Source organism: Salmo salar, chromosome 05, assembly GCF_965601325.2.
Source record: "Salmo salar chromosome 05, fSalSal1, whole genome shotgun sequence".
Taxonomy (NCBI): Eukaryota; Metazoa; Chordata; class Actinopteri; order Salmoniformes; family Salmonidae; genus Salmo; species Salmo salar.
The window spans coordinates 17330001-17356260 of NC_138295.1; the positions used below are offsets into that span (position 1 = coordinate 17330001).

Genomic DNA, 26260 nt, shown 5'->3' on the forward strand with positions numbered 1-26260 from the left:
GTAAGACATTGTAACAGCAGTGACTCTAAAATATGAATATTCAGCATAATCATTCCTGTAGTCTCATCCCATGCATACAAATATACATCACAAAATCCTTTCAAACATGACTTCATCACACCAAATGTAACATGCATCGGTCAGAAAATCCATTCAAACCTTCTGAATCAAATTTCACATTTTTTGTTGTTGCTCATATTACTTTCTTTGTAACTTCCAAAAAGACTCATATTTTGTGACAACTGATACGTCCTCTCCTTCAACGTCAAACTAAGCATGTAACTGTGTTGACAGTCATTGATCTACAAGTCATTTTGCATGCCGAACAACCCCAGGGAACATCAGTAGTCTAGTCAAACTGTGCACTTTGCCCAGCTTCGCATGCTGACCAATCTGAGGTAGACAGCCTGTTCCTGATCTGGTACATCTGCACAGCACCTTCAGCATTCAAATGTTAAAATGGCTTGGATGAAATTAGGCTTTACTAGTTGAGTGACAACCTATGTAATTTGCTAGGTCATTGTTATCTACGGTTGAAGTCTGAAGTTTACATACACCTTAGCCAAATACATTTAAACTCAGTTTTTCACAATTCCAATTTAATCCTAGTAAAAATTCCCTATCTTAGGTCAGTTAGGATCACCACTTTATATTAAGAATGTGAAATGTCAGAATAATAGTAGAGAGAATGATTTATTTAAGCCTTTATTCCTTTCATCACACTCCCAGTGGGACAGAAGTTTACATACACTCAATTAGTATTTGGTAGCATTGCCTTTAAATTGCTCAACTTTGGTCAAACGTTTCAGGTAGCCTTCCACAAGCTTCCCACAATAAGTTGGGTGAATTTTGGCCCATTCCTCCTGACAGAGCTGGTGTAACTGAGTCATGTTTGTAGGCCTCCTTGCTCGCACACGCTTTTTCAGTTCTGCCCACAAATGTTCTATATGATTGAGGCCAGGGCTTTGTGATGCCACTCCAACACCTTGACATGTGTAACTCTGTGTTGTTGTTCCTGTCGCACTGCTTTGCTTTATCTTGCCAGGTCGCAGTGGTAAATGAAAACCTTTTCTCAACTGGCCTACCTGGTTAGAAAAAGGTGAAATAATTTTTTTTTTGTTATAAAAACTTTGTTGTCCTTAAGCCATTTTGCCACAACTTTGGAAGTATGCTTGGGGTCATTGTCCATTTGGAAGACCCATTTGCGACCAAGCTTTAACTTCCTGACTGATGTCTTGAGATGTTACTTCAATATATCCACATCATTTTCCTTCCTCGTGATATCATCTATTTTGTGAAGTGCACCAGTCCCTCCTGCAGCAAAGCACCCCCACAACATGATGCTGCCAACCCCGGGCTTCACGGTTTGGATGGTGTTCTTCGGCTTGCAAGCCTCCCCATTTTTCCTCCAAACATAACAATGGCCATTATGGCCAAACAGTTCTATTTTTGTTTCATCAGACCAGAGGACATTTCTCCAAAAAGTACGATCTATGTCCCCATGTGCAGTAACAAACCCTAGTCTGGCTTTTTTATGGTGGTTTTGGGGCATTGGCTTCTTCCTTGCTGAGCGGCCTTTCAGGTTAGGACTCGTTTTACTGTGCGTACTATTGTTTGTACAGATGAACGTGGTACCTTTAGGCGTTTGGAAATTACTCCCAAGGATGAACCAGACTTTTTTCTGAGGTCTTGGCTGATTTCTTTTGATTTTCCCATGATGATAAGCAAAGAGGCACTGAGTTTGAAGGTAGGCCTTGAAATATATCCACAGGTACACCTCCAATTGACTCAAATGATGTTAATTAGCCTATCAGAGGCTTCTAAAGCCATGACATCATTTTCTGGAATTTTCCAAGCTTTTTAAAGGCACAGTCAACTTAGTGTATGTGAACTTCTGACCCACTGGAATTGTGATACAGTGAATTATAAGTGAAATAATCTGTCTGTAAACAATTGTTGGAAAGATTCCTTGTGTCATGCACAAAGTAGATGTCCTAACCGACTTGCCAAAACTATAGTTTGTTAACAAGAAATTTGTGGAATGGTTGAAAAATTTGTTTTAAAGACTCCAACCTAAGTGATTGTAAACTTCCGACTTCAACTGTATGTGCTGTTGAAAATTGTGTTTTTCTGGAATAAAAGTAATCTTTCATCTGGCTATACAGAGCAGTAGTAATGGCGTCTTTTTGTAGGCATTAACTCCGCCATGGTTTGTTGGACAAAGCCTATGGGGAAATGTTGTTTTTGTTGGGTTTTTGGATAAACGCCGTAAATAAGGTCTGTGGTAAACATAGGATTAGGAGATCTTGTACATTTTGTTCTGTGAGATAATCTTCATCAACTAATGTCTCTTTTTGTGAATTTTGAATAATTTATGTAATCAAAACAAGCACATAAATCACATAAAGGCTTCATAATTCACAAAGGTCATGTTAACTAACTGATATTATCTTCTAGAACAAAACATAATTCATAAAGGTCATGTTAACTAGCTAACTAGTTATGGTAGTTTTGCTTTAAACCAGGAATGGGCAACTTAGTCCTCAGGGGCCGGAGTGCTAGCGTACTTTAAACCAGGTATGGGAAACTCCAGTCCTCGGGGGCCGGAGTGCTGTCATACTTTAAACCAGGTATGGGAAACTCCAGTCCTTGGGGGCCGGAGTGCTGTCATACTTTAAACCAGGTATGGGAAACTCCAGTCCTCAGGGGCCGCCGGAGTGCTGTCGTACTTTAAACCAGGTATGGAAACTCAAGTCCTCGGCGGGCCGGAGGGCTGTCACTCTTTATCCCTAGCTAACACTGCTGATTAAACTAATTGCATTCCAATCTAAAGATTAGTTGATTATTGGAGACAGGTGTGTTAGCTGGGGCTGGGGCAAAACAATCAGTGTATATGGTCCTTTTTAGATATACAGGGTAAAGTTGATAATTTCATAATGGCGAATCATGTTTGTGAAGCGCGCTGCATGGGCAAAGATGAGGAGAAAAGAAGCTCACAAAAAAATTACAAACGGTCAAAACCACTTGATTTTAAAATGGGGGTGAAATTCAACGTTGTGCAATATATTCATTAGCTATGTCATATCTAATTTGTAAACAATAGATAATGATATAGTACTAGCTCAAACACTTAATCTGCAAAGATGACAAGTTCATTATTGGATGATGGTGATTTCAGAACCAAAGTGCGGGTGGGGGGGGGGGGGGGGGGGGGGGGGGGTAGTGGTAGTGATAGTGGTAGTGGGGTGGTAGATGTCTAGTCTCCCTTATGACTCTAATCTGATAGTGGTAGTGGGGTGGTAGATGTCTAGTCTTCCTTATGACTCTAATCTGATAGTGGTAGTGGGGTGGTAGATGTCTAGTCTCCCTTATGACTCTAATCTGATAGTGGTAGTGGTCTGGTAGATGTCTAGTCTCCCTTATGACTCTAATCTGATAGTGGTAGTGGGGTGGTAGATGTCTAGTCTTCCTTATGACTCTAATCTGATAGTGGTAGTGGTCTGGTAGATGTCTAGTCTCCCTTATGACTCTAATCTGATAGTGGTAGTGGGGTGGTAGATGTCTAGTCTTCCTTATGACTCTAATCTGATAGTGGTAGTGGGGTGGTAGATGTCTAGTCTCCCTTATGACTCTAATCTGATAGTGGTAGTGGTCTGGTAGATGTCTAGTCTCCCTTATGACTCTAATCTGATAGTGGTAGTGGGGTGGTAGATGTCTAGTCTTCCTTATGACTCTAATCTGATAGTGGTAGTGGTCTGGTAGATGTCTAGTCTCCCTTATGACTCTAATCTGATAGTGGTAGTGGGGTGGTAGATGTCTAGTCTTCCTTATGACTCTAATCTGATAGTGGTAGTGGTCTGGTAGATGTCTAGTCTCCCTTATGACTCTAATCTGATAGTGGTAGTGGGGTGGTAGATGTCTAGTCTTCCTTATGACTCTAATCTGATAGTGGTAGTGGGGTGGTAGATGTCTAGTCTCCCTTATGACTCTAATCTGATAGTGGTAGTGGTCTGGTAGATGTCTAGTCTTCCTTATGACTCTAATCTGATAGTGGTAGTGGTCTGGTAGATGTCTAGTCTTCCTTATGACTCTAATCTGATAGTGGTAGTGGGGTGGTAGATGTCTAGTCTTCCTTATGACTCTAATCTGATAGTGGTAGTGGTCTGGTAGATGTCTAGTCTCCCTTATGACTCTAATCTGATAGTGGTAGTGGGGTGGTAGATGTCTAGTCTTCCTTATGACTCTAATCTGATAGTGGTAGTGGTCTGGTAGATGTCTAGTCTTCCTTATGACTCTAATCTGATAGTGGTAGTGGTCTGGTAGATGTCTAGTCTCCCTTATGACTCTAATCTGATAGTGGTAGTGGTCTGGTAGATGTCTAGTCTCCCTTATGACTCTAATCTGATAGTGGTAGTGGTCTGGTAGATGTCTAGTCTTCCTTATGACTCTAATCTGATAGTGGTAGTGGTCTGGTAGATGTCTAGTCTTCCTTATGACTCTAATCTGATAGTGGTAGTGGTCTGGTAGATGTCTAGTCTTCCTTATGACTCTAATCTGATAGTGGTAGTGGTCTGGTAGATGTCTAGTCTCCCTTATGACTCAAATCTGATAGTGGTAGTGGGGTGGTAGATGTCTAGTCTCCCTTATGACTCTAATCTGATAGTGGTAGTGGGGTGGTAGATGTCGAGTCTTCCTTATGACTCTAATCTGATAGTGGTAGTGGTCTGGTAGATGTCTAGTCTTCCTTATGACTCTAATCTGATAGTGGTAGTGGTCTGGTAGATGTCTAGTCTTCCTTATGACTCTAATCTGATAGTGGTAGTGGGGTGGTAGATGTCTAGTCTTCCTTATGACTCTAATCTGATAGTGGTAGTGGTCTGGTAGATGGCTAGTCTTCCTTATGACTCTAATCTGATAGTGGTAGTGGGGTGGTAGATGTCTAATCTCCAAAATGGCTCAGATCAGGTGCACACATACTAGTATACACCATAGACATACATAATTCACGCACACACAATGCATACACCATAGACATAAATCATTTACACACACAGAAGTCAGCTCAGTCAGATCCAGCTCAGAGAGGCCCAGCTCGGACAGATCCAGCTCAAACAGATCCAGGTCAGAGAGGCCCAGCTCAGACAGAGCCAGGCCAGAGAGGCCCGCGCTCAGAGAGGCCCAGCTCAGACAGAGCCCAGCTCAGAGAGACCCAGCTCAGAGAGACCCAGCTCAGAGAGGCCCAGCTCAGACAGATCCAGCTCAGAGAGACCCAGCTCAGAGAGGCCCAGCTCGGAGAGGCCCAGCTCAGAGAGGCCCAGCTCGGAGAGGCCCAGCTCAGACAGATCTAGCTCAGAGAGGCCCAGTTCAGACAGATCCAGCTCAGAGAGGCCCAGCTCAGACAGAGCCACCTCAGAGAGGCCCAGCTCAGAGAAGCCCAGCTCAGAGAGGCCCAGCTCAGACAGGCCCAGCTCAGAGAGGCCCAGCTCAGAGGCCCAGCTCAGAGGCCCAGCTCAGAGAGGCCCAGCTCAGACAGAGCCACCTCAGAGAGGCCCAGCTCAGAGAAGCCCAGCTCAGAGAGGCCCAGCTCAGAGAGGCCCAGCTCAGAGGCCCAGCTCAGAGGCCCAGCTCAGAGGCCCAGCTCAGAGGCCCAGCTCAGAGGCCCAGCTCAGACAGATCCAGCTCAGACAGATCCAGCTCAGAGAGACCCAGCTCAGAGGCCCAGCTCAGAGGCCCAGCTCAGACAGATCCAGCTCAGAGAGGCCCAGCTCAGAGAGGCCCAGCTCAGAGAGGCCCAGCTCAGAGAGGCCCAGCTTAGACAGATCCAGCTCAGAGAGGCCCAGCTCAGAGAGGCCCAGCTCAGAGAGGCCCAGCTCAGAGAGGCCCAGCTCAGACAGATCCAGCTCAGAGAGACCCAGCTCAGAGGCCCAGCTCAGAGGCCCAGCTCAGACAGATCCAGCTCAGAGAGGCCCAGCTCAGAGAGGCCCAGCTCAGAGAGGCCCAGCTCAGAGAGGCCCAGCTCAGACAGATCCAGCTCAGAGAGGCCCAGCTCAGACAGATTCAGCTGAGAGAGGCCCAGCTCATGAGCTCCATCAGCACAATATTTTATTTTAGAATGGAAAATGAATGTGTTTATGCAACAAATGTTAGTGCATCGAATCGTATCGAACCGCATCGTTTTGTTCTTTAATCAAACCGAACCTCACCGAATTGTTTTCTAACTAAAACGTTTCTATACTGGAAGCCCATCTATCTAGATACGTATTGAATCGTCTTGAAAGGGAAAGATACACATCCCTATTAAATAGTCATTACAATTTACCACAGATGAGAAAGACACTGATTAAAAACATGGCACTAACTATATGACGGTTGTACATTAGCTCACATTAAAGCATTGTGCACTCAACCACTGAGGATTCAATGTACAGAAATGCGTGCAAGCATGCACACACACACAGATGTACCCACCCATGCACGCATGCACACACACCGTCCCCCGTGGGGGAGTAGGGGGAGGCTGCCTAATGAGGTTTATGTGTCATTTATGACAAACACAACCCTACACACTCTGTCATAACACTGTCATTTATGACAAACAACCCTACACACTCTGTCATAACACTGTCATTTATGACAAACACAACCCTACACACTCTGTCATAACACTGTCATTTATGACAAACACAACCCTACACACTCTGTCATAACACTGTCATTTATGACAAACACAACCCTACACACTCTGTCATAACACTGTCATTTATGACAAACACAACCCTACACACTCTGTCATAACACTGTCATTTATGACACTACACTGAACAGGAGAGGAGAGGAGGAGAGGGGAGGAGAGGAGAAGGGAGGAGAGGGGAGGAGAGGAGGAGAGGGGATGCGAGGGGAGGAGAGGAGGAAAGGGGAGTAGAGAAGGGGAGGAGAGGAGAGGACGAGCGGAGAGGGAGAGGGGAGTAGCGGAGAGGGAGTGGGGAGGAGAGGAGAGGGAGTGGGGAGGAGAGGGAGCAGGTAGGAGAGAAGAGGGAGTAGGGAGGAGACAGGAGGAGACAGGAGGAGAGGGAGTGGGGAGGAGAGAAGAGGGAGTGTGGAGGAGAGGGGAGGAGAGGAGAAGGGAGGAGAGGGGAGGAGAGGAGGAGAGGGGATGCAAGGGGAGGAGAGGAGGAGAGGGGAGGAGAGGAGAGGAGAGGACGAGCGGAGAGGGAGAGGGGAGTAGCGGAGAGGGAGTGGGAGTGGGGAGGAGAGGAGAGGGAGCAGGTAGGAGAGAAGAGGGAGTAGGGAGTAGGGAGGAGACAGGAGGAGAGGGAGTGGGGAGGAGAGAAGAGGGAGTGTGGAGGAGAGGGAGCAGGTAGGAGAGAAGAGGGAGGAGACAGGAGGAGACAGGAGGAGACAGGAGGAGAGGGAGTGGGAGGAGAGGAGAGGGAGTGTGGAGGGGAGAAGAGGGAGTGGGGAAGATAGGCAGACAGAGTGGGGGTAATATTAATGTACAGCTCAGTCTATACATCTGAGGCTATAGACAGATAGAGTGGGGATTCTGTAACTGACAGAGAGTGTGGGGATTCTGTAACTGACAGACAGAGTGGGGGATCTGTAACTGATAGACAGAGTGGGGGATCTGTAACTGACAGAGAGTGTGGGGATTCTGTAACTGACAGACAGAGTGGGGGATCTGTAACTGATAGACAGAGTGGGGGATCTGTAACTGATAGACAGAGTGGGGGATCTGTAACTGATAGACAGAGTGGGGGATCTGTAACTGATAGACAGAGTGGGGGATCTGTAACTGATAGACAGAGTGGGGGATCTGTAACTGATAGACAGAGTGGGGGATCTGTAACTGACAAACAGAGTGGGGATTCTGTAACTGACAGACAGAGTGGGGGATCTGTAACTGATAGACAGAGTGGGGGATCTGTAACTGATAGACAGAGTGGGGGATCTGTAACTGATAGACAGAGTGGGGATCTGTAACTGATAGACAGAGTGGGCGATCTGTAACTGATGGAGAGATTGGGGGTTCTGTAACTGACAGATCGAGTGTGAGTTCTGTAACTGACAGAGAGATTGGGGGTTCTGTAACTGACAGAGTGGGGGATCTGTAACTGACAGATCGAGTGTGAGTTCTGTAACTGACAGAGAGATTGGGGGTTCTGTAACTGACTGAGTGGGGGTTCTGTAACTGACAGATCGAGTGGGAGTTCTGTAACTCATCATGGACTTTACATGACCTCACACATTCCCAACATATTTGCTTCCTCTGAGAGTCTCCCACACGTTCATATCCCCACTGCGTGTGTGCGTGTGCGTGTGTGTGTGTGTGCGTGTGCGTGTGCGTGTGCGTGTGCGTGTGCGTGTGTGTGTGTGCGTGTGTGCGTGTGTGTGTGCATGTGTGCATGTGTGCGTGTGTGTGTGTGTGTGTTTGTGTGTGTGTGTGTGTGTGTGCGGTGGGAGCAGGCTGGAGGGCATGGCAGACAGTTTCATTAGTTATTAAGGGTGACCCTAGCACAAGGCATGTCCTACAGCACAGCCTCCAGCAAGGAAAACACAGGAGAGGAGAGACGCTGATACCAAGACACTGGGGGAATATGATGGCCAAGACACAGTCACACTGGGGAAGACACATGGACAGTGTGCTAGCGTAGTTTCCATGAGGCCCCAACTGATTTCACAATAAACACTCAAACCTCTGTAGTCCTTATGTGCGTCCCAAATGCTTTTCCCTATAATTCAGCACTTTTGACCCTATGGCCCTCGCGCAGCTTGTCCTGTTAGAAAATGAAGGTCCATTCTATTGTATGTGTAGTCACTTGCTTGACTTAAACCTTTATGAATCAAAGATTATGTTGTGGCTATTGATGTTCCATATTTAAAGGGACTACATCAGCATTCCAAGAGTAAAAATAAACATGTCCTCATTCATATATCCTCTGACATTATCTGGTGAAAATTTGAGTCTGTGTATGGCGGGGCAGTGTGTGTGTGTGTGTGTGTCTGTGTGTGTGTGTGTAAAACACAGGCTGCTATAGAGGCAGAGAGCAGGGAGCAGACCTCTGTGATGGATGGAGTCTGTCTGAGCTGAGAACCGCTGTGGCTCCGCTGCTGTAAACTGGTGAGAAGTGATGCTACCTTAACTGTGGACACCAGGTCATCAATAACACTCACACACACCAGACACTGTCTTCACACAGCTAGAGCCAAGCGTTGGAGGAGAGAGAGGGGACACTGTCTTCACACAGCTAGAGCCAAGCGTTGGAGGAGAGAGAGGGGACACTGTCTTCACACAGCTAGAGCCAAGCGTTGGAGGAGAGAGAGGGGACACTGTCTTCACACAGCTAGAGCCAAGCGTTGGAGGAGAGAGAGGGGACACTGTCTTCACACAGCTAGAGCCAAGCGTTGGAGGAGAGAGAGGGGACACTGTCTTCACACAGCTAGAGCTAAGAGTTGGAGGAGAGAGAGGGGACACTGACTTCACACAGCTAGAGCCAAGCGTTGGAGGAGAGAGAGGGGACACTGTCTTCACACAGCTAGAGCCAAGCGTTGGAGGAGAGAGAGGGGACACTGTCTTCACACAGCTAGAGCCAAGCGTTGGAGGAGAGAGAGGGGACACTGTCTTCACACAGCTAGAGCCAAGCGTTGGAGGAGAGAGAGGGGACACTGTCTTCACACAGCTAGAGCCAAGCGTTGGAGGAGAGAGAGGGGACACTGTCTTCACACAGCTAGAGCCAAGCGTTGGAGGAGAGAGAGGGGACACTGTCTTCACACAGCTAGAGCCAAGCGTTGGAGGAGAGAGAGGGGACACTGTCTTCACACAGCTAGAGCCAAGCGTTGGAGGAGAGAGAGGGGACACTGTCTTCACACAGCTAGAGCCAAGCGTTGGAGGAGAGAGAGGGGACACTGTCTTCACACAGCTAGAGCCAAGCGTTGGAGGAGAGAGAGGGGACACTGTCTTCACACAGCTAGAGCCAAGCGTTGGAGGAGAGAGAGGGGACACTGTCTTCACACAGCTAGAGCCAAGCGTTGGAGGAGAGAGAGGGGACACTGTCTTCACACAGCTAGAGCCAAGCGTTGGAGGAGAGAGAGGGGACACTGTCTTCACACAGCTAGAGCCAAGCGTTGGAGGAGAGAGAGGGGACACTGTCTTCACACAGCTAGAGCCAAGCGTTGGAGGAGAGAGAGGGGACACTGTCTTCACACAGCTAGAGCCAAGCGTTGGAGGAGAGAGAGGGGACACTGTCTTCACACAGCTAGAGCCAAGCGTTGGAGGAGAGAGAGGGGACACTGTCTTCACACAGCTAGAGCCAAGCGTTGGAGGAGAGAGAGGGGACACTGTCTTCACACAGCTAGAGCCAAGCGTTGGAGGAGAGAGAGGGGACACTGTCTTCACACAGCTAGAGCCAAGCGTTGGAGGAGAGAGAGGGGACACTGTCTTCACACAGCTAGAGCCAAGCGTTGGAGGAGAGAGAGGGGACACTGTCTTCACACAGCTAGAGCCAAGCGTTGGAGGAGAGAGAGGGGACACTGTCTTCACACAGCTAGAGCCAAGCGTTGGAGGAGAGAGAGGGGACACTGTCTTCACACAGCTAGAGCCAAGCGTTGGAGGAGAGAGAGGGGACACTGTCTTCACACAGCTAGAGCCAAGCGTTGGAGGAGAGAGAGGGGAGAGAGGTCTCGGGCTCTTTCTGTTTTTATTTGTGTGTGGGAGGGGGAAGGACACATACGTGTGGGGGAGGGGTGCGTGTTTCTGTGTGTCTGTGTGTCTGTGTGTGTGTGTGTGTGTGTGTGTGTGTGTGTGTGTGTGTGCGTGCGTGCGTGCGTGCGTGCATGCGTGCGTGTGTGTGTGTCATTAATTGCTATGCCAGGATACACCCTTCCCAGGCATCAGTAGCGTGGTGAGTAAGTGTTTCTCTACAGCTCCAAATGTCAACCTAACAGTATCTATATCTCCTGTCTCTAATACACTGAGACTAATACACTACACTGGACGACCGCTGCCTGGGAGGATCCTCTTATCCACAGTTTGGCCTTTATTGTCATTAATCTTGCCCTGGAGGCAGCTCTACATTATCTGGCACAGCCAGAAAGTCATAAACTCTGAAATCCTAACTAACCCTAACCACATGTGCCTTAATGCCTTAATAACAAACTTGTATGTCATTTGTAAATATGGATAAAATTGTTAAATTACGAGCCCAGTAGGTTTAGCCACGGAAAAAGACAGGACCCTTCCTGCTAGCCATGATAGGCTGAGATAACGGATGGGTTGAATATGCCGAGAGATGAGTTCAGATTGGTCTGCCACATAGCACGCTTCTGTTTTTAACGTGATCTGCTCAGTATGTATAGATAATCCTTTCTACTACAGTTTTTTTTTAACCTGTTGGGGATAGGGGGCAGTATTGACACGGCTGGATAAAAAAATGTACCCGATTTAATCTGGTTACTACTCCTGCCCAGTAACTAGAATATGCATATAATTATTGGCTTTGGATAGAAAACACTCCAAAGTTTCTAAAACTGTTTGAATAGTGTCTGTGAGTATAACAGAACTCAAATGGCAGGTCAAAACCTGAGAGATTCCTTTACAGGAAGTGGCCTGTCTGACCATTTATTGTCTTTCTTTGACATCTCATTCAATTACAAAGGATCTCTGCGGTAACGTGACACTTCCCACGGCTCCAATAGGCTCTCAGAGCCCGGGAAAAACCTGAATGTCGTCATTTCAGCCCCAGGCTGAAACACATTATCGCCTTTGTCAAGTGGCCGATCAAGGGACTGTGGGCTTAGGCGCGTGCAGTGGCCGCCCCCGTCTTTGTGTTTTTTCCTCTGTTTGCCGAAAAGGAGATTCCCGGTCGGAATATTATCGCTTTTTTACGAGATAAATTGCATAAAAATTGATTTTAAACAGCGGTTGACATGCTTCGAAGTACGGTAATGGAATATTTAGAATTTTTTTGTCACAAATTGCGCCATGCGCACGACCCTGATTTACCATTTCGGATAGTGTCTGGGACGCACGAACAAAACGCCGCTATTCGGATATAACGATGGATTATTTTGGACCAAACCAACATTTGTTATTGAAGTAGCAGTCCTGGGAGTGCATTCTGACGAAGACAACAAAAGGTAATCAAACTTTTTTAATAGTAAATCTGATTTTGATGAAGGCTAAACTTGCCGGGTGTCTAAATAGCTAGCCCGTGATGGCTGGGCTATGTACTTAGAATATTGCAAAATGTGCTTTCACCAAAAAGCTATTTTAAAATCGGACATATCGAGTGCATGGAGGAGTTCTGTATCTATAATTCTTAAAATAATTGTTATGCTTTTTGTGAACGTTTATCGTGAGTAATTTAGTAAATTGTTAGTAAATTCCCCGGAAGCTAGTTCTGAACGTCACATGCTAATGTAAAAAGCTGTTTTTTGATATAAATATGAACTTGATTGAACAAAACATGCATGTATTGTATAACATAATGTCCTAGGGTTGTCATCTGATGAAGATCATCAAAGGTTAGTGCTGCATTTAGCTGTCTTCTGGGTTTTTGTGACATTATATGCTAGCTTGAAAAATGGGTGTCTGATTATTTCTGGCTGGGTACTCTGCTGACATAATCTAATGTTTTGCTTTCGTTGTAAAGCCTTTTTGAAATCGGACAGTGTGGTTAGATTAACGAGAGTCTTGTCTTTAAATAGCTGTAAAATAGTCATATGTTTGAGAAATTGAAGTAATAGGATTTTTAAGGTATTTGAAAATCGCGCCACTGGATTACACTGGCTGTTACGTAGGTGGGACGATTACGTCCCGCCTAGCCCATAGAGGTTAAAGATATATCGTTAGCCATGCAGAACTGCAAAAGCGTTGCTACAGCTCTCAACAACATTGCTGCCCTGAATTTAGCAGGCGCTATCGATGAAGATCAGTGGGAAAATGTTGTGATGGACAACTTTTTGCATACAATCAGTGTGAACCAGAGTGACTTGACACAACAGGCCAAACAAGCTGTAGCTCGCTACAAACCAAACGGAAAGACACACTGCCGTGAACACTTCATCCATGTATACGGGTAATTTTCAGATATTATACATTTCAAATGTTGTCAAAGTAGCTTTTTTTGCAGGTTAAATGGTATGGCTAGCTAGCTAGCGAACGTTAGCTTGCTGGCTCATCAGCTAACCTTAAGTGTGTGATCTGTGTATTTGCATTATACGTATCTCAGGAAGCCATTTGCATTACATAGCTAGCAACATTGAACCTAGTTGGTTAGCTTTAGCTACCTGCAGATTCATACAACAGCATTTCATGCATGGTGGCTAGCTATGACAATCCGTTTGTACTGTAGCTATGGGTAGGGATTATGGTTAATTGTTTAGCTAGATAGCTACATCTAAACAAAACACTCCACTTCACCAGATGACTACATGACCCATCAAGTTAGCCAGGTGTGTCTGAGGGTGATTACGGACATCTATTGTATTTCATGGACATGTCTAGACAGTAGTGACCCATCCACTTAGCTAGATGTGGCTGGGGGTTATAGCATTTCTTTCACATGACCCATCAATTTAGACAAGTGTGTCTGGGAAAGCGTCATCTAATAATTATTAAATATTTATATCATATTTTTATCTGGACACTTTCTATTTTTGATATTGCTACTGTCCAAATATGGAAGTAACCATTTCACTGTACCAATTACACCTTCTGTTTCCTGTTCATGTGACAAATAAACTTAGATTTTATTTGATATAGTGTGTGTTTACCAGAGACGGTAATGTGAAGAACAACGTGACCTGCACCAAAGTCAGACTAGGATATAGAGTGCGTTAGGAAAGTAACCCTAACCCTAACCCTAACCCTAACCCCTTGACTTTTTACACATTTTGTTATGTTACAGCCTTATTCTAAAATTGATTAAATATTATTATTTTTATCAATCTACACACAATAGCCCATAATGACTGTCACGCTCGTTGTAAAGATGGGACCAAGGCGCGCGGGAATGTGTGAACTCATCTTCTTTTATTGAAGGAACGTGAACACAAAACAAAATAACAAACAATGACGACGAAGACAGTCCTGTCAGGCAAAACGCTAAACACGGAACAACTACCCACAAAAACCCATGAAAAAACACCCCTACTAAATAGGACATTCAATTAGAGGCAACGAGGAACAGCTGCCTCCAATTGAAGGTCAACCCAATAAAGTAAACATAGAAATAGAAAAACTAGAACTAACATAGAAATAGACTAACATAGAACATTAACCCAAAAAAACAGAAACACATAAAACAAACACCCCCTGCCACGTCCTGACCAAACTACAATAACAAATAACCCCTTTACTGGTCAGGATGTGACAATGACATTAAGTGAAAACAGGTTTTTAGACATTTTTGCTAGTTTATCACAAATAAAAAACAGAAATACCTTATTTACATAAGTTACTCAGACCCTTGGCTATCAGACTGGAAATTCAGCTCAGGTGTATCTGTTTCCATTGTCCATCCTTGAGATGTTTCTACAACTGGATTGGAGTCCACCTGTGGTAAATTCAATTGATTGGACATGATTTGGAAAGGCACACACCTGTCCATATAAGGTCCCAGAGTTGACATTGCATGTCAGAGAAAAAACCAAGCCATGAGGTCGAAGGAATTGTCTATGGAGCTCCGAGGCAGGATTGTGCCGAGCCACAGATATGGGGAAGGGTACCAAAAAATGTCTGCAGTATTGAAGGTCTCCAAGAACACAGTGGCCTCCATCATTCTTAAATGGAAGAAGTTGAGCAATCGGGGGAGAAGGGCCTTGGTCAGGGAGCTGACTAAGAACCCAATGGTCACTCTGACTAAGCTTGAAAGTTCCTGTGTGGAGATGGGAGCACCTTCCAGAAGGACAACCATCTCTGCAGCACTCCACCAATCAGGCCATTATGATAGAGTGGCCAGATGGAAGACACAGTTAAAGGCACATGACAGCCCGCTTGCCAAAAGGCACTTAAAGACTCTCAGACCATGAGAAACCAAATTCTCTAGTCTAATGAAACCATTATTGAACTCTATGGCCTGAATGCCAAGAGTCACGTCTCGAGGAAACCTGGCACCCTCCTTACGGTGAAGCATGGTACCGGCAGAATCATGCTGTGGGGTTGTTTTTATGCGGCAGGGACTGGGAGACTAGTCAGAATTGAGGAAAAGATGAACGGAGCAAAGTAGAGAGAGATCCTTGATGAAAATCTGCTCCAGAGTGCTCAGGACCTCAGAGGGAGGCGAAGGTTCACCTTCCAACATAACAACGACCCTAAGCACACACACAAGAAAACGCAGGAGTGGCTTCAGGACAAGTCTCTGAATGTCTTTGAGTGGCCCAGCCAGAGCCCGGACTTGAACCCGATCGAACATCTCTGGAGAGACCTGAAAATGGCTGTGCAGCAAATCTCCCCATCCAACCTGACAGAACTTGAGAGGATCTGCAGAGAAGAATGGGAGAAACTCCCCAAATACAGGTGTGCCAGGCTTGAAGTGTCATACCCAAGAAGACTTGAGGCTACAATCACTGCCAAAGGTGCTTCACCAAAGTACCGAGTAAAGGGTCTGAATACTTAAATGTGATATTTCTGTTTGCTTTGTCATTATGGGGTATTGTGTGTAGATTGGTGAGGAAAAAATACAACGTAATCAATTTTAGAATAAGACTGTAACGTAACAAAATATGGAAAAAGTAAAGGGGTCTGAATACTTTACAAATGCACTATAGGCCAAGGACTACATCAATGTATTTTTACCTGGAGTTGTTCCTACTACTTTCAAACACTTTGTCTTGAAATCTTTGGTTGTTTACTATACTACCTTACTCACTCTTTTTAGCACATGGCCTCAGATGTGAATCCTTAAAGAGATGGGTGGGCTAAGGCTTAAGAGGGTGTGAACGATGCTGAATGGGTGTAGACAAAGAAGTGCTCTCCAGTAGGTGTACCAAAACATTCATGGACCATTTTCTCAAAAGTGGAGTTACAAGTTTATCAACTTTCAAAGCAGAATTACTTTCCCATTGTTCCTCAACCAAGGTCACATATAGCCTATTTTGACTTTGCAGCTGGACTATCTAGCGGAAATCGCTCAGTTCTGCCTCCACGGCAAGATTCATGACAATAAACGTCAACCTGTCTCTCTTACCTTCTCTTCTCTCTCTTTTTATTACTCTCTGTCTTTCTCTGTCCCATCTTTTGCTAGCTATGTGGTGTTTATTTCACTGAGAATTCATGTTAATTATGTCTCACGTGCAACAGAGCGATGCTTTCTCAAATGTCTGGATTCAATTAATTCACAGAAAGCAAAAGTACAATGACCCAAATCAGGCCTACTTTTTCATCTGACCGGCATTTTTATGTGGCACAGTTCTGGCCAAACCAGGTATGGCAAAGTTCTGGCTTATGTATGGTAGCTGAATCATGGACAACTGCTTACCATTTTTGCCATTGCTGGCCCACTACTAGCGATGCAGATGACTCCTGCAATGTCACAGTCTCATTACCGTTTTGAGGGTTGAGGTGAGTCTCTCTATCTTGTTACCTTTTTTAGGATGGAGGTGAGTCTTTCGGTCTCACAGTCGATGATGATCTGTCCCTCCTTCCTCTTGTCCAGGTCTTGGAACACCTTGAGGAACGAGGCCTCCGTCATGGTCTCCACGTTGACAGACGTCACCAGCCAGCTCCTCTCAGCAGCCGTGTCCAGGACCTTCTGCAGCACCGACAGGCCTACAGGTCAGGGGCAAAGGTTATGGGTTAGAGGTGAACTATGGCTGTGTTCCAAAAGACATACTCTTCCCTGGTGCCCCGGTGCAGTATATGGTGAATAGGGTGCCATGTTGGATGCATCGTATGTCATAATTTACACTGTATGACTGACATATCTTAGAAACCAAGCATCTTGTCCAAAAGCCCAAGAAGTACCTTTCCCACTAAGCCCATGAAGCATCTTGCCCAATAAGCCGAAGAAGCATCTTGTCCAATAAGCCCAAGAAGCATTTTGCCCACTAAGCCCAAGAAGCATCTTGCCCACTAAGCCCAAGAAGCATCTTGCCCACTAAGCCCAAGAAGCATCCTGCCCACTAAGCCCAAGAAGCATCTTGCCCACTAAGTCCAAGAAGCATCTTGACCACTAAGTCCAAGAAGCATTTTGCCCACTAAGCCCAAGAAGCATCTTGACCACTAAGTCCAAGAAGCATCTTGCCCAATAAGACCTATCCATCAATAAGAAAGCTCTCATGCTAACATAGACCTATCCATCATAAGACTTTCTCTAACAGCACAGCAATGTAATATATGATTACCGGCCCCAGAGGGACAGTTCATTATGACAACTGGGATGTCATGTACAGATATGTTGTTACAGCACTTGGTGTTACTCTGAATAATCACTCCACACACACACACACACACACACACACACACACACACACACACACACACACACACACACACACACACACACACACACACACACACACACACACACACACACGCCCATGCACACCACACACACACACCAGGGCGGCCACAGGCATAAGCGACATAAGTGGCCGCAAGGGGGCCCCCGACCATTTTCTTTATATATGTATTTTTTTTGGAACTCAACTCAACTTACTATTTAGAGTTAAAATCGTAGAATACAGAAGGTACAATTTCGAATTTTGGTTGTGCATCAGCAGTTTTTCTCTTGTTATGTCAGTCACTGAGACTCACTCAATTAGCCCATTTCAGCTAACATTTTTTAGGTTGGAAGTTTGTCTAGCCAGCTTTCTAAACTCGTAGTAATCATGACCGAGTCCTGACCGGCAACGCAGGACACATGCTCAGAAGCCCTAACCTCCATGGGTCACCCATTGTCAATCAGATATCTTATTAACATGGCATAAGTCATGCAAAATGTGTAGAATTGCAGAAAATGATCTTTAAAATGGCAAAAGAAAATCACCCCTTGACAAAATGTGTAGAATTGCAGATATCTGATTGACAATGGGTGACCCATGGAGGTTAGGGCTTCTGAGCATGTGTCCTGCGTTGCCGGTCAGGACTCGGTCATGATTACTACGAGTTTAGAAAGCTGGCTAGACAAACTTCCAACCTAAAAAATGTTAGCTGAAATGGGCTAATTGAGTGAGCTGTAAAACTGTTATTTTTTCTCTTCCCCATGGCAAAATGTGTAGAATTGCATGAAATGTGTTATAAAACTGCTAGATTTTCTATATGCTCCATTGTGTAGAATTGCAGGACCACTAAAATGTTTTGACGGAGGTGGGGGGACCCCTAACCAAATCTTGCTAAGGGCCCGCAAAAGGCTAAGGCTGGCCGTGCACACACACAGACAGTCCCTCAGAGGCACCAATTACATCCAGGCCACTCCATTAAGCTGTCCCCATAGGCTGCTAATGCACTAAAGTATCATGGGGGAACAGGCCAGGGAACCAATGGGCGCGCGGCTCAGAACAGGGACAGGGAATAAGAGGCCATTAGGGAACACATCGATCATGGCTGCAGATTTATAGTGTGGGAGGCACACACACACACACACACAGTATCATATTAGACCAATCAGAATCCTCCTGGGAGGGGACAGACAGTTATTCCAGAAGGTAAACAAAGCTTTTACAAGCTGGAGAGCGGTGGCCATTACTAAACCAAATACTGAATTATAACAATTACATTATAAGCTAAGCTAATACATGAAGCTGTATTCCACACAGCCAGTCACAACTGCACTAGAGAGAATAATCAAAAATGGCATATGACCCTTTTTACATATTTCACATGCCATATTTGCAGCAGGGTTGTTGGTGTGTGTCTAACTAGTCAGAATTATGGTGAAAGGTGATGGATGCCTGGCTCCGTTGGACGGTTTAGAGGAGAGGTTGTGAAGTGATTAAAGGGGTTGGTGACACCTGATAAATACAACGTGTCAAATCACATAAATCATTTGAGAAATCGGACATAGCTTTAGTTCAGTGGGCAAATACAGTCCAGTGGAGTTCAGAATACTTGGTTTCAATCCCAGCAGTCAGTCACATTAAACCATTGACTGCTATGGACAGCAGAGAACTCCATAGACGGAGCTTCTGCTTTCAGGACCACGGTCAACTCCTCTGTTTCAGAGTGGTTTGTTTCAGGACAATGGTGAACACCTCTGTTTCAGAGTGGTTAGTTTCAGACCATGGTCTCTGAAACAGAGGAGTTGACCATGGTCCTGAAACTAGACGTTAAAATATAGGAGTTGACCAAGGTCTGAAACTAACCACTCTGAAACAGAGGTGTTGACCATTGTCCTGAAACTACAGGACCCTGGTCAACTCCTCTATTTCAAGGTCTAGTTTCAGGACCATGGTCAACTCCCCAGACAGAAAACACTCTTTCCCTTTCTGTCTTTTTTCTTCTCAACCTTCTGTTGTCGTGGTGTGATTCCAGGACCATGGTCAGCTCAATCTCACAGTCTCCACAGTCTGCACCCCTTTTCCACAAGAACATACACAATTATTGTAGTCAAAATAAAACCTGTTTGCCCCTTACTCCCTGAAATAGAACAAGAGGTTGAGTCTGCACACCATGAAAATAACCCTCATAAGAACTAATAACGGAATATGGCCCTCAAAAGAACTAATAATGGAATCTGGCCCTAAAAAAAAACTAATAATGGAATCTGGCCGTCATAAGAACGAATAATGGAATCTGGCCCTCATAAGAACTAATAATGGAATCTGGCCCTCATAACAACTAATAATGGAATCTGGCCCTCAAAAGAACTAATAACGGAATCTGGCCCTCATAAGAACTAATAATGGAATCTGGCACTCAAAAGAACTAATAATGTAATCTGGCCTTCATAAGAACTAATAATGGAATCTGGCCCTCATAACAACTAATAATGGAATCTGGCCCTGATAAGAACGAATAATGGAATCTGGCCCTCATAAGAACTAATAATGGAATCTGGCCCTCATAACAACTAATAATGGAATCTGGCCCTCAAAAGAACTAATAATGGAATCTGGCCTTCAAAAGAACTAATAATGGAATCTGGCCCTCATAACAACTAATAATGGAATCTGGCCCTCAAAATAACTAATAATGGAATCTGGCCCTCAAAAGAACTAATAATGGAATCTGGGCCTCATAAGAACTAATAATGGAATCTGGCCCTCATAAGAACTAATAACGGAATCTGGCCCTCATAAGAACTAATAATGGAATCTGGCACTCAAAAGAACTAATAATGTAATCTGGCCTTCATAAGAACTAATAATGGAATCTGGCCCTCATAAGAACTAATAATGGAATCTGGCCCTCAAAAGAACTAATAATGGAATCTGGCCCTCATAAGAACTAATAATGGAATCTGGCCCTCATAAGAACTAATAATGGAATCTGGACCACATAAGAACAAATAATGGAATCTGGCCCTCAATAGAACTAATAATGGAATCTGGCACTCAAAAGAACTAATAATGGAATCTGGCCCTCATAAGAACTAATAATGGAATCTGGCCCTCATAAGAACTAATAATGGAATCTGGCCCTCATAAGAACTAATAAAGGAATCTGGCCCTCATAAGAACTAATAATGGAAGCTGGCCCTCATAAGAACTAATAATGGAATCTGGCCCTCATAAGAACTAATAAAGGAATCTCGCCCTCAAAAGAACTAATAATGGAATCTAGCCTTCAAAAGAACTAATAATGGAATCTGGTCCTCATAAGAACTAATAATGGAATCTGGCCCTCATAAGAACTAATAATGGAATCTGGCACTCAAAAGAACTAATAATGGAATCTGGCCTTCATAAGAACTAATAATGGAATCTGGCCCTCATAAGAACTAATAATGGAATCTGGCCCTCATAAGAACTAATAATGGAATCTGGCCCTCAATACAACTAATAATGGAATCTGGCCCTCAATAGAACTAATAATGGAATCTGGCACTCAAAATAACTAATAATGGAATCTGGCCTTCATAAGAACTAATAATGGAATCTGGCCCTCATAAGAACAAATAATGGAATCTGGCCCTCAAAAGAACTAATAATAGAATCTGGCCCTCATAAGAACTAATAGTGGAATCTGGCCCACATAAGAACTAATAATGAAATCTGGCCCTCATAAGAACTAATAAAGGAATCTGGCCCTCAAAAGAACTAATAATGGAATCTGGCCTTCAAAAGAACTAATAATGGAATCTGGTCCTCATAAGAACTAATAATGGAATCTGGCCCTCATAAGAACTAATAAAAGAATCTGGCCCTCATAAGAACTAATAATGGAATCTGGCCCTCATAAGAACTAATAATGGAATCTGGCCCTCATAAGAACTAATAAAGGAATCTTGCCCTCAAAAGAACTAATAATGGAATCTGGCCCTCATAAGAACTAATAATGGAATCTGGCCCTCATAAGAACTAATAATGGAATCTGGCCCTCATAAGAACTAATAATGGAATCTGGCCTTCATAAGAACTAATAATGGAATCTGGCCCTCATAAGAACTAATAATGGAATCTGGCCCTCATAACAACTAATAATGGAATCTGGCCCTCATAAGAACTAATAATGGAATCTGGCCCTCAAAAGAACTAATAATAGAATCTGGCCCTCTTAAGAACTAATAGTGGAATCTGTCCCTCATAAGAACTAATAATGGAATCTGGCCCTCTTAAGAACTAATAAAGGAATCTGGCCCTCAAAAGAACTAATAATGGAATCTGGCCTTCAAAAGAACTAATAATGGAATCTGGCCCTCATAAGAACTAATAATGGAATCTGGCCCTCATAAGAACTAATAATGGAATCTGGCCGTCATAACAACTAATAATGGAATCTGGCCCTCATAAGAACTAATAATGGAATCTGGCCCTCAAAAGAACTAATAATGGAATCTAGCCCTCATAAGAACTAATAATGGAATCTGGCCCTCATAAGAACTAATAATGGAATCTGGCCCTCATAAGAACAAATAATGGAATCTGGCCCTCAATAGAACTAATAATGGAATCTGGCACTCAAAAGAACTAATAATGGAATCTGGCCTTCATAAGAACTAATAATGGAATCTGGCCCTCATAAGAACTAATAATGGAATCTGGCCCTCAAAAGAACTAATAATGGAATCTGACCCTCATAAGAACTAATAATGGAATCTGGCCCTCATAAGAACTAATAATGGAATCTGGCCCTCAAAATAACTAATAATGGAATCTGGCACTCCAAAGAACTAATAATGGAATCTGGCCTTCATAAGAACTAATAATGGAATCTTGCCCTCATAAGAACTAATAATGGAATCTGGCCCTCAAAAGAACTAATAATAGAATCTGGCCCTCATAAGAACTAATAATGGAATCTGGCCCTCATAAGAACAAATAATGGAATCTGGCCCTCATAAGAACAAATAATGGAATCTGGCCCTCAAAAGAACTAATAATAGAATCTGGCCCTCATAAGAACTAATAGTGGAATCTGGCCCACATAAGAACTAATAAGGAAATCTGGCCCTCATAAGAACTAATAAAGGAATCTGGCCCTCAAAAGAACTAATAATGGAATCTGGCCTTCAAAAGAACTAATAATGGAATCTGGTCCTCATAAGAACTAATAATGGAATCTGGCCCTCATAAGAACTAATAATGGAATCTGGCCCTCATAAGAACTAATAAAGGAATCTTGCCCTCAAAAGAACTAATAATGGAATCTGGCCCTCATAAGAACTAATAATGGAATCTGGCCCTCATAAGAACTAATAATGGAATCTGGCCCTCATAAGAACTAATAATGGAATCTGGCCTTCATAAGAACTAATAATGGAATCTGGCCCTCATAAGAACTAATAATGGAATCTGTCCCTCAAAAGAACTAATAATAGAATCTGGCCCTCTTAAGAACTAATAGTGGAATCTGTCCCTCATAAGAACTAATAATGGAATCTGGCCCTCTTAAGAACTAATAAAGGAATCTGGCCCTCAAAAGAACTAATAATGGAATCTGGCCCTCATAAGAACTAATAATGGAATCTGGCACTCAAAAGAACTAATAGTGGAATCTGGCCCTCATAAGAACTAATAATGGAATCTGGCCCTCAAAAGAACTAATAGTGGAATCTGGCCCTCATAAGAACTAATAATGGAATCTGGCCCTCTTAAGAACTAATAAAGGAATCTGGCCCTCAAAAGAACTAATAATGGAATCTGGCCTTCAAAAGAACTAATAATGGAATCTGGCCCTCATAAGAACTAATAATGGAATCTGGCCCTCATAAGAGCTAATTGGACTAACACATGGAGGCACCGACACATGGGAGGAGAGAGAGACAGATAATTGTATTTATTTTTATTCACTAAAAAGGGCCCTTTTGTGAATATTGTTTATGAGGGTGTTAATGGACGTAAACATTTATTTTCACCGTTTCCAGGCTTCTGAAAATAAAAAGAGACACACTTTAGAAGTTAACGGCTGTTGCTCAGTAACACATCTACACAGATGTTATCTGGGGAGAAAATAGTTTTCAAATCCCTGCGACTGCAAGAAAATGGCAACACTCACAGAGATTTATATTTACGTTCACTCTGGTGCATACCAAATGGCACCCTATTCCCTTTATTGTGCACTACTTTAGGAAATAGAGTGCAATTTGGAAATAAGGTGCAATTGGAGACAGACTTTCCAGTTAAAGCGCTTAAAAAAGTAATATTTATAAAGAGAAGTTGTAAATGTATTCAACCATAAAGCTTTTGGGCTGTGATGGAAGATGGTAATATGAAGAAGGATGTGCTCAAAATAAACAAATATGCTTTTTGTGTCAAGGTGCTGAAATGTGTGCAACAATAAATACCTGCATGAACACAACGACACATGCAAGCATTCACACACAAACGTACGCACGCATTCACACACACACACACACACACACACACACACACACACACACACACACACACACACACACACACACACACACACACACACACACACACACACACACACACACACACACACACACACACACACACAAACACACACACACACACACACACACACACACACACACACACACACACACACACACACACACACACACACCTGGCATAAATGTATGGGTACCTTAATCTCTCCCCGAGGCATTCAACTTTAATCCACATTCAGGCCTGAATAGCAATGGATGGTGACTCTCAGACCAGTCTACCAAAGAGAGAGCCCCCCTGGGGACTAAACACAGACTGCTATAATCTACACTGACAAAGGTGCTTGTCTGCATACATTCTTTCTTTTCTCTCCAAAACTCTTGAACGTGCCGTCCTTGGCCAGCTCTCCTGCTATCTCTCTCAGAATGACCTTCTTGATCCTAATCAGTCAGGTTTCAAGACTGGGCATTCAACTGAGACTGCTCTTCTCTGTGTCACGGAGGCTCTCCGCACTGCTAAAGCTAACTCTCTCTCCTCTGCTCTCATCCTTCTAGACCTATCTGCTGCCTTTGATACTGTGAACCATCAGATCCTCCTCTCCACCCTCTCCGAGTTGGGCATCTCCGGCGCGGCCCACACTTGGATTGCGTCCTACCTGACAGGTCGCTCCTACCAGGTGGCGTGGCGAGAATCTGTCTCCGCACCATGCGCTCTCACCACTGGTGTCCCCCAGGGCTCTGTTCTAGGCCCTCTCCTATTCTCGCTATACACCAAGTCACTTGGCTCTGTCATATCCTCACATGGTCTCTCCTATCATTGCTATGCAGATGACACACAATTAATCTTCTCCTTTCCCCCTTCTAATAACCAGGCGGCGATGGCGCATCTCTGCATGTCTGTCAGACATATCAGTGTGGATGACGGATCACCACCTCAAGCTGAACCTCGGCAAGACGGAGCTGCTCTTCCTCCCGGGGAAGGACTGCCTGTTCCATGATCTCGCCATCACGGTTGACAACTCCCTTGTGTCCTCCTCCCAGAGTGCTAAGAACCTTGGCGTGATCCTGGACAACACCCTGTCGTTCTCCACTAACATCAAGGCGGTGACCCGATCCTGTAGGTTCATGCTCTACAACATTCGCAGAGTACGACCCTGCCTCACACAGGAAGCGGCGCAGGTCCTAATCCAGGCACTTGTCATCTCCCGTCTGGATTACTGCAACTCGCTGTTGGCTGGGCTCCCTGCCTGTGCCATTAAACCCCTACAACTCATCCAGAACGCCGCAGCCCGTCTGGTGTTCAACCTTCCCAAGTTCTCTCACGTCACCCCGCTCCTCCGCTCTCTCCACTGGCTTCCAGTTGAAGCTCGCATCCGCTACAAGACCATGGTGCTTGCCTAATTGCTGTGAAGGGAACGGCACCTCCATACCTTCAGGCTCTGATCAGGCCCTACACCCAAACAAGGGCACTGCGTTCATCCACCTCTGGCCTGCTGGCCCCCCTACCTCTGAGGAAGCACAGTTCCCGCTCAGCCCAGTCAAAACTGTTCGCTGCTCTGGCACCCCAATGGTGGAACAAGCTCCCTCACGACGCCATGACAGCGGAGTCAATCACCACCTTCCGGAGACACCTGAAACCCCACCTCTTTAAGGAATACCTAGGATAGGATAAAGTAATCCTTCTAACCCCCCCCCTTAAAAGATTTAGATGCACTATTGTAAAGTGGTTGTTCCACTGGATATCATAAGGTGAATGCACCAATTTGTAAGTCGCTCTGGATAAGAGCGTCTGCTAAATGACTTAAATGTAATGTAAATGTAATGCATACCTCTATTTAGCCTTGTGATAGGGAACAAAGTGCCATCTACAATGGCCTGTAGACACACAGCCACACAGGCACACACATACACACACACACACAAACGCACACACACACGCACGCATGCAAGCACACACACGCACTATAACCGAACAAACACCAATTTTTCTTACAGGCTTAAAATAACCCTTTGGACAAGGCAGCTGGTGAATAGTATCCAGGCAACAGGAGGCAATATGGATGATGATATGGATTCCAGAACTCTCCATCCCACCGCTCGATTACACACACACACACACACACACACACACACACACACACACACACACACACACACACACACACACACACACACACACACACACACACACACACACACACACACACACACACACACACACACACACACACACGCTAACACACAAACAGCAGGGTTTGCAGTCCCTCACTGGCCGATAAAGGGATCATGGGAGATAAAAACATCACTGG

General features: G+C 44.5%; 1 protein-coding gene across 3 annotated transcripts in view; it reads right to left on the reverse strand.

Annotated features, from left to right (window-relative positions):
• LOC106604348 (glutamate receptor 1) overlaps positions 1-26260 on the reverse strand; it is a 171646-nt gene that overhangs the window by 104622 nt on the left and 40764 nt on the right. For all 3 annotated transcript variants that reach the window (XM_045717945.2, XM_045717944.2, XM_045717946.2), the window contains exon 4: positions 16581-16765. In XM_045717945.2, the coding sequence (XP_045573901.1) occupies positions 16581-16765 (185 nt within the window). The remainder of the gene's footprint in view (positions 1-16580; positions 16766-26260) is intronic.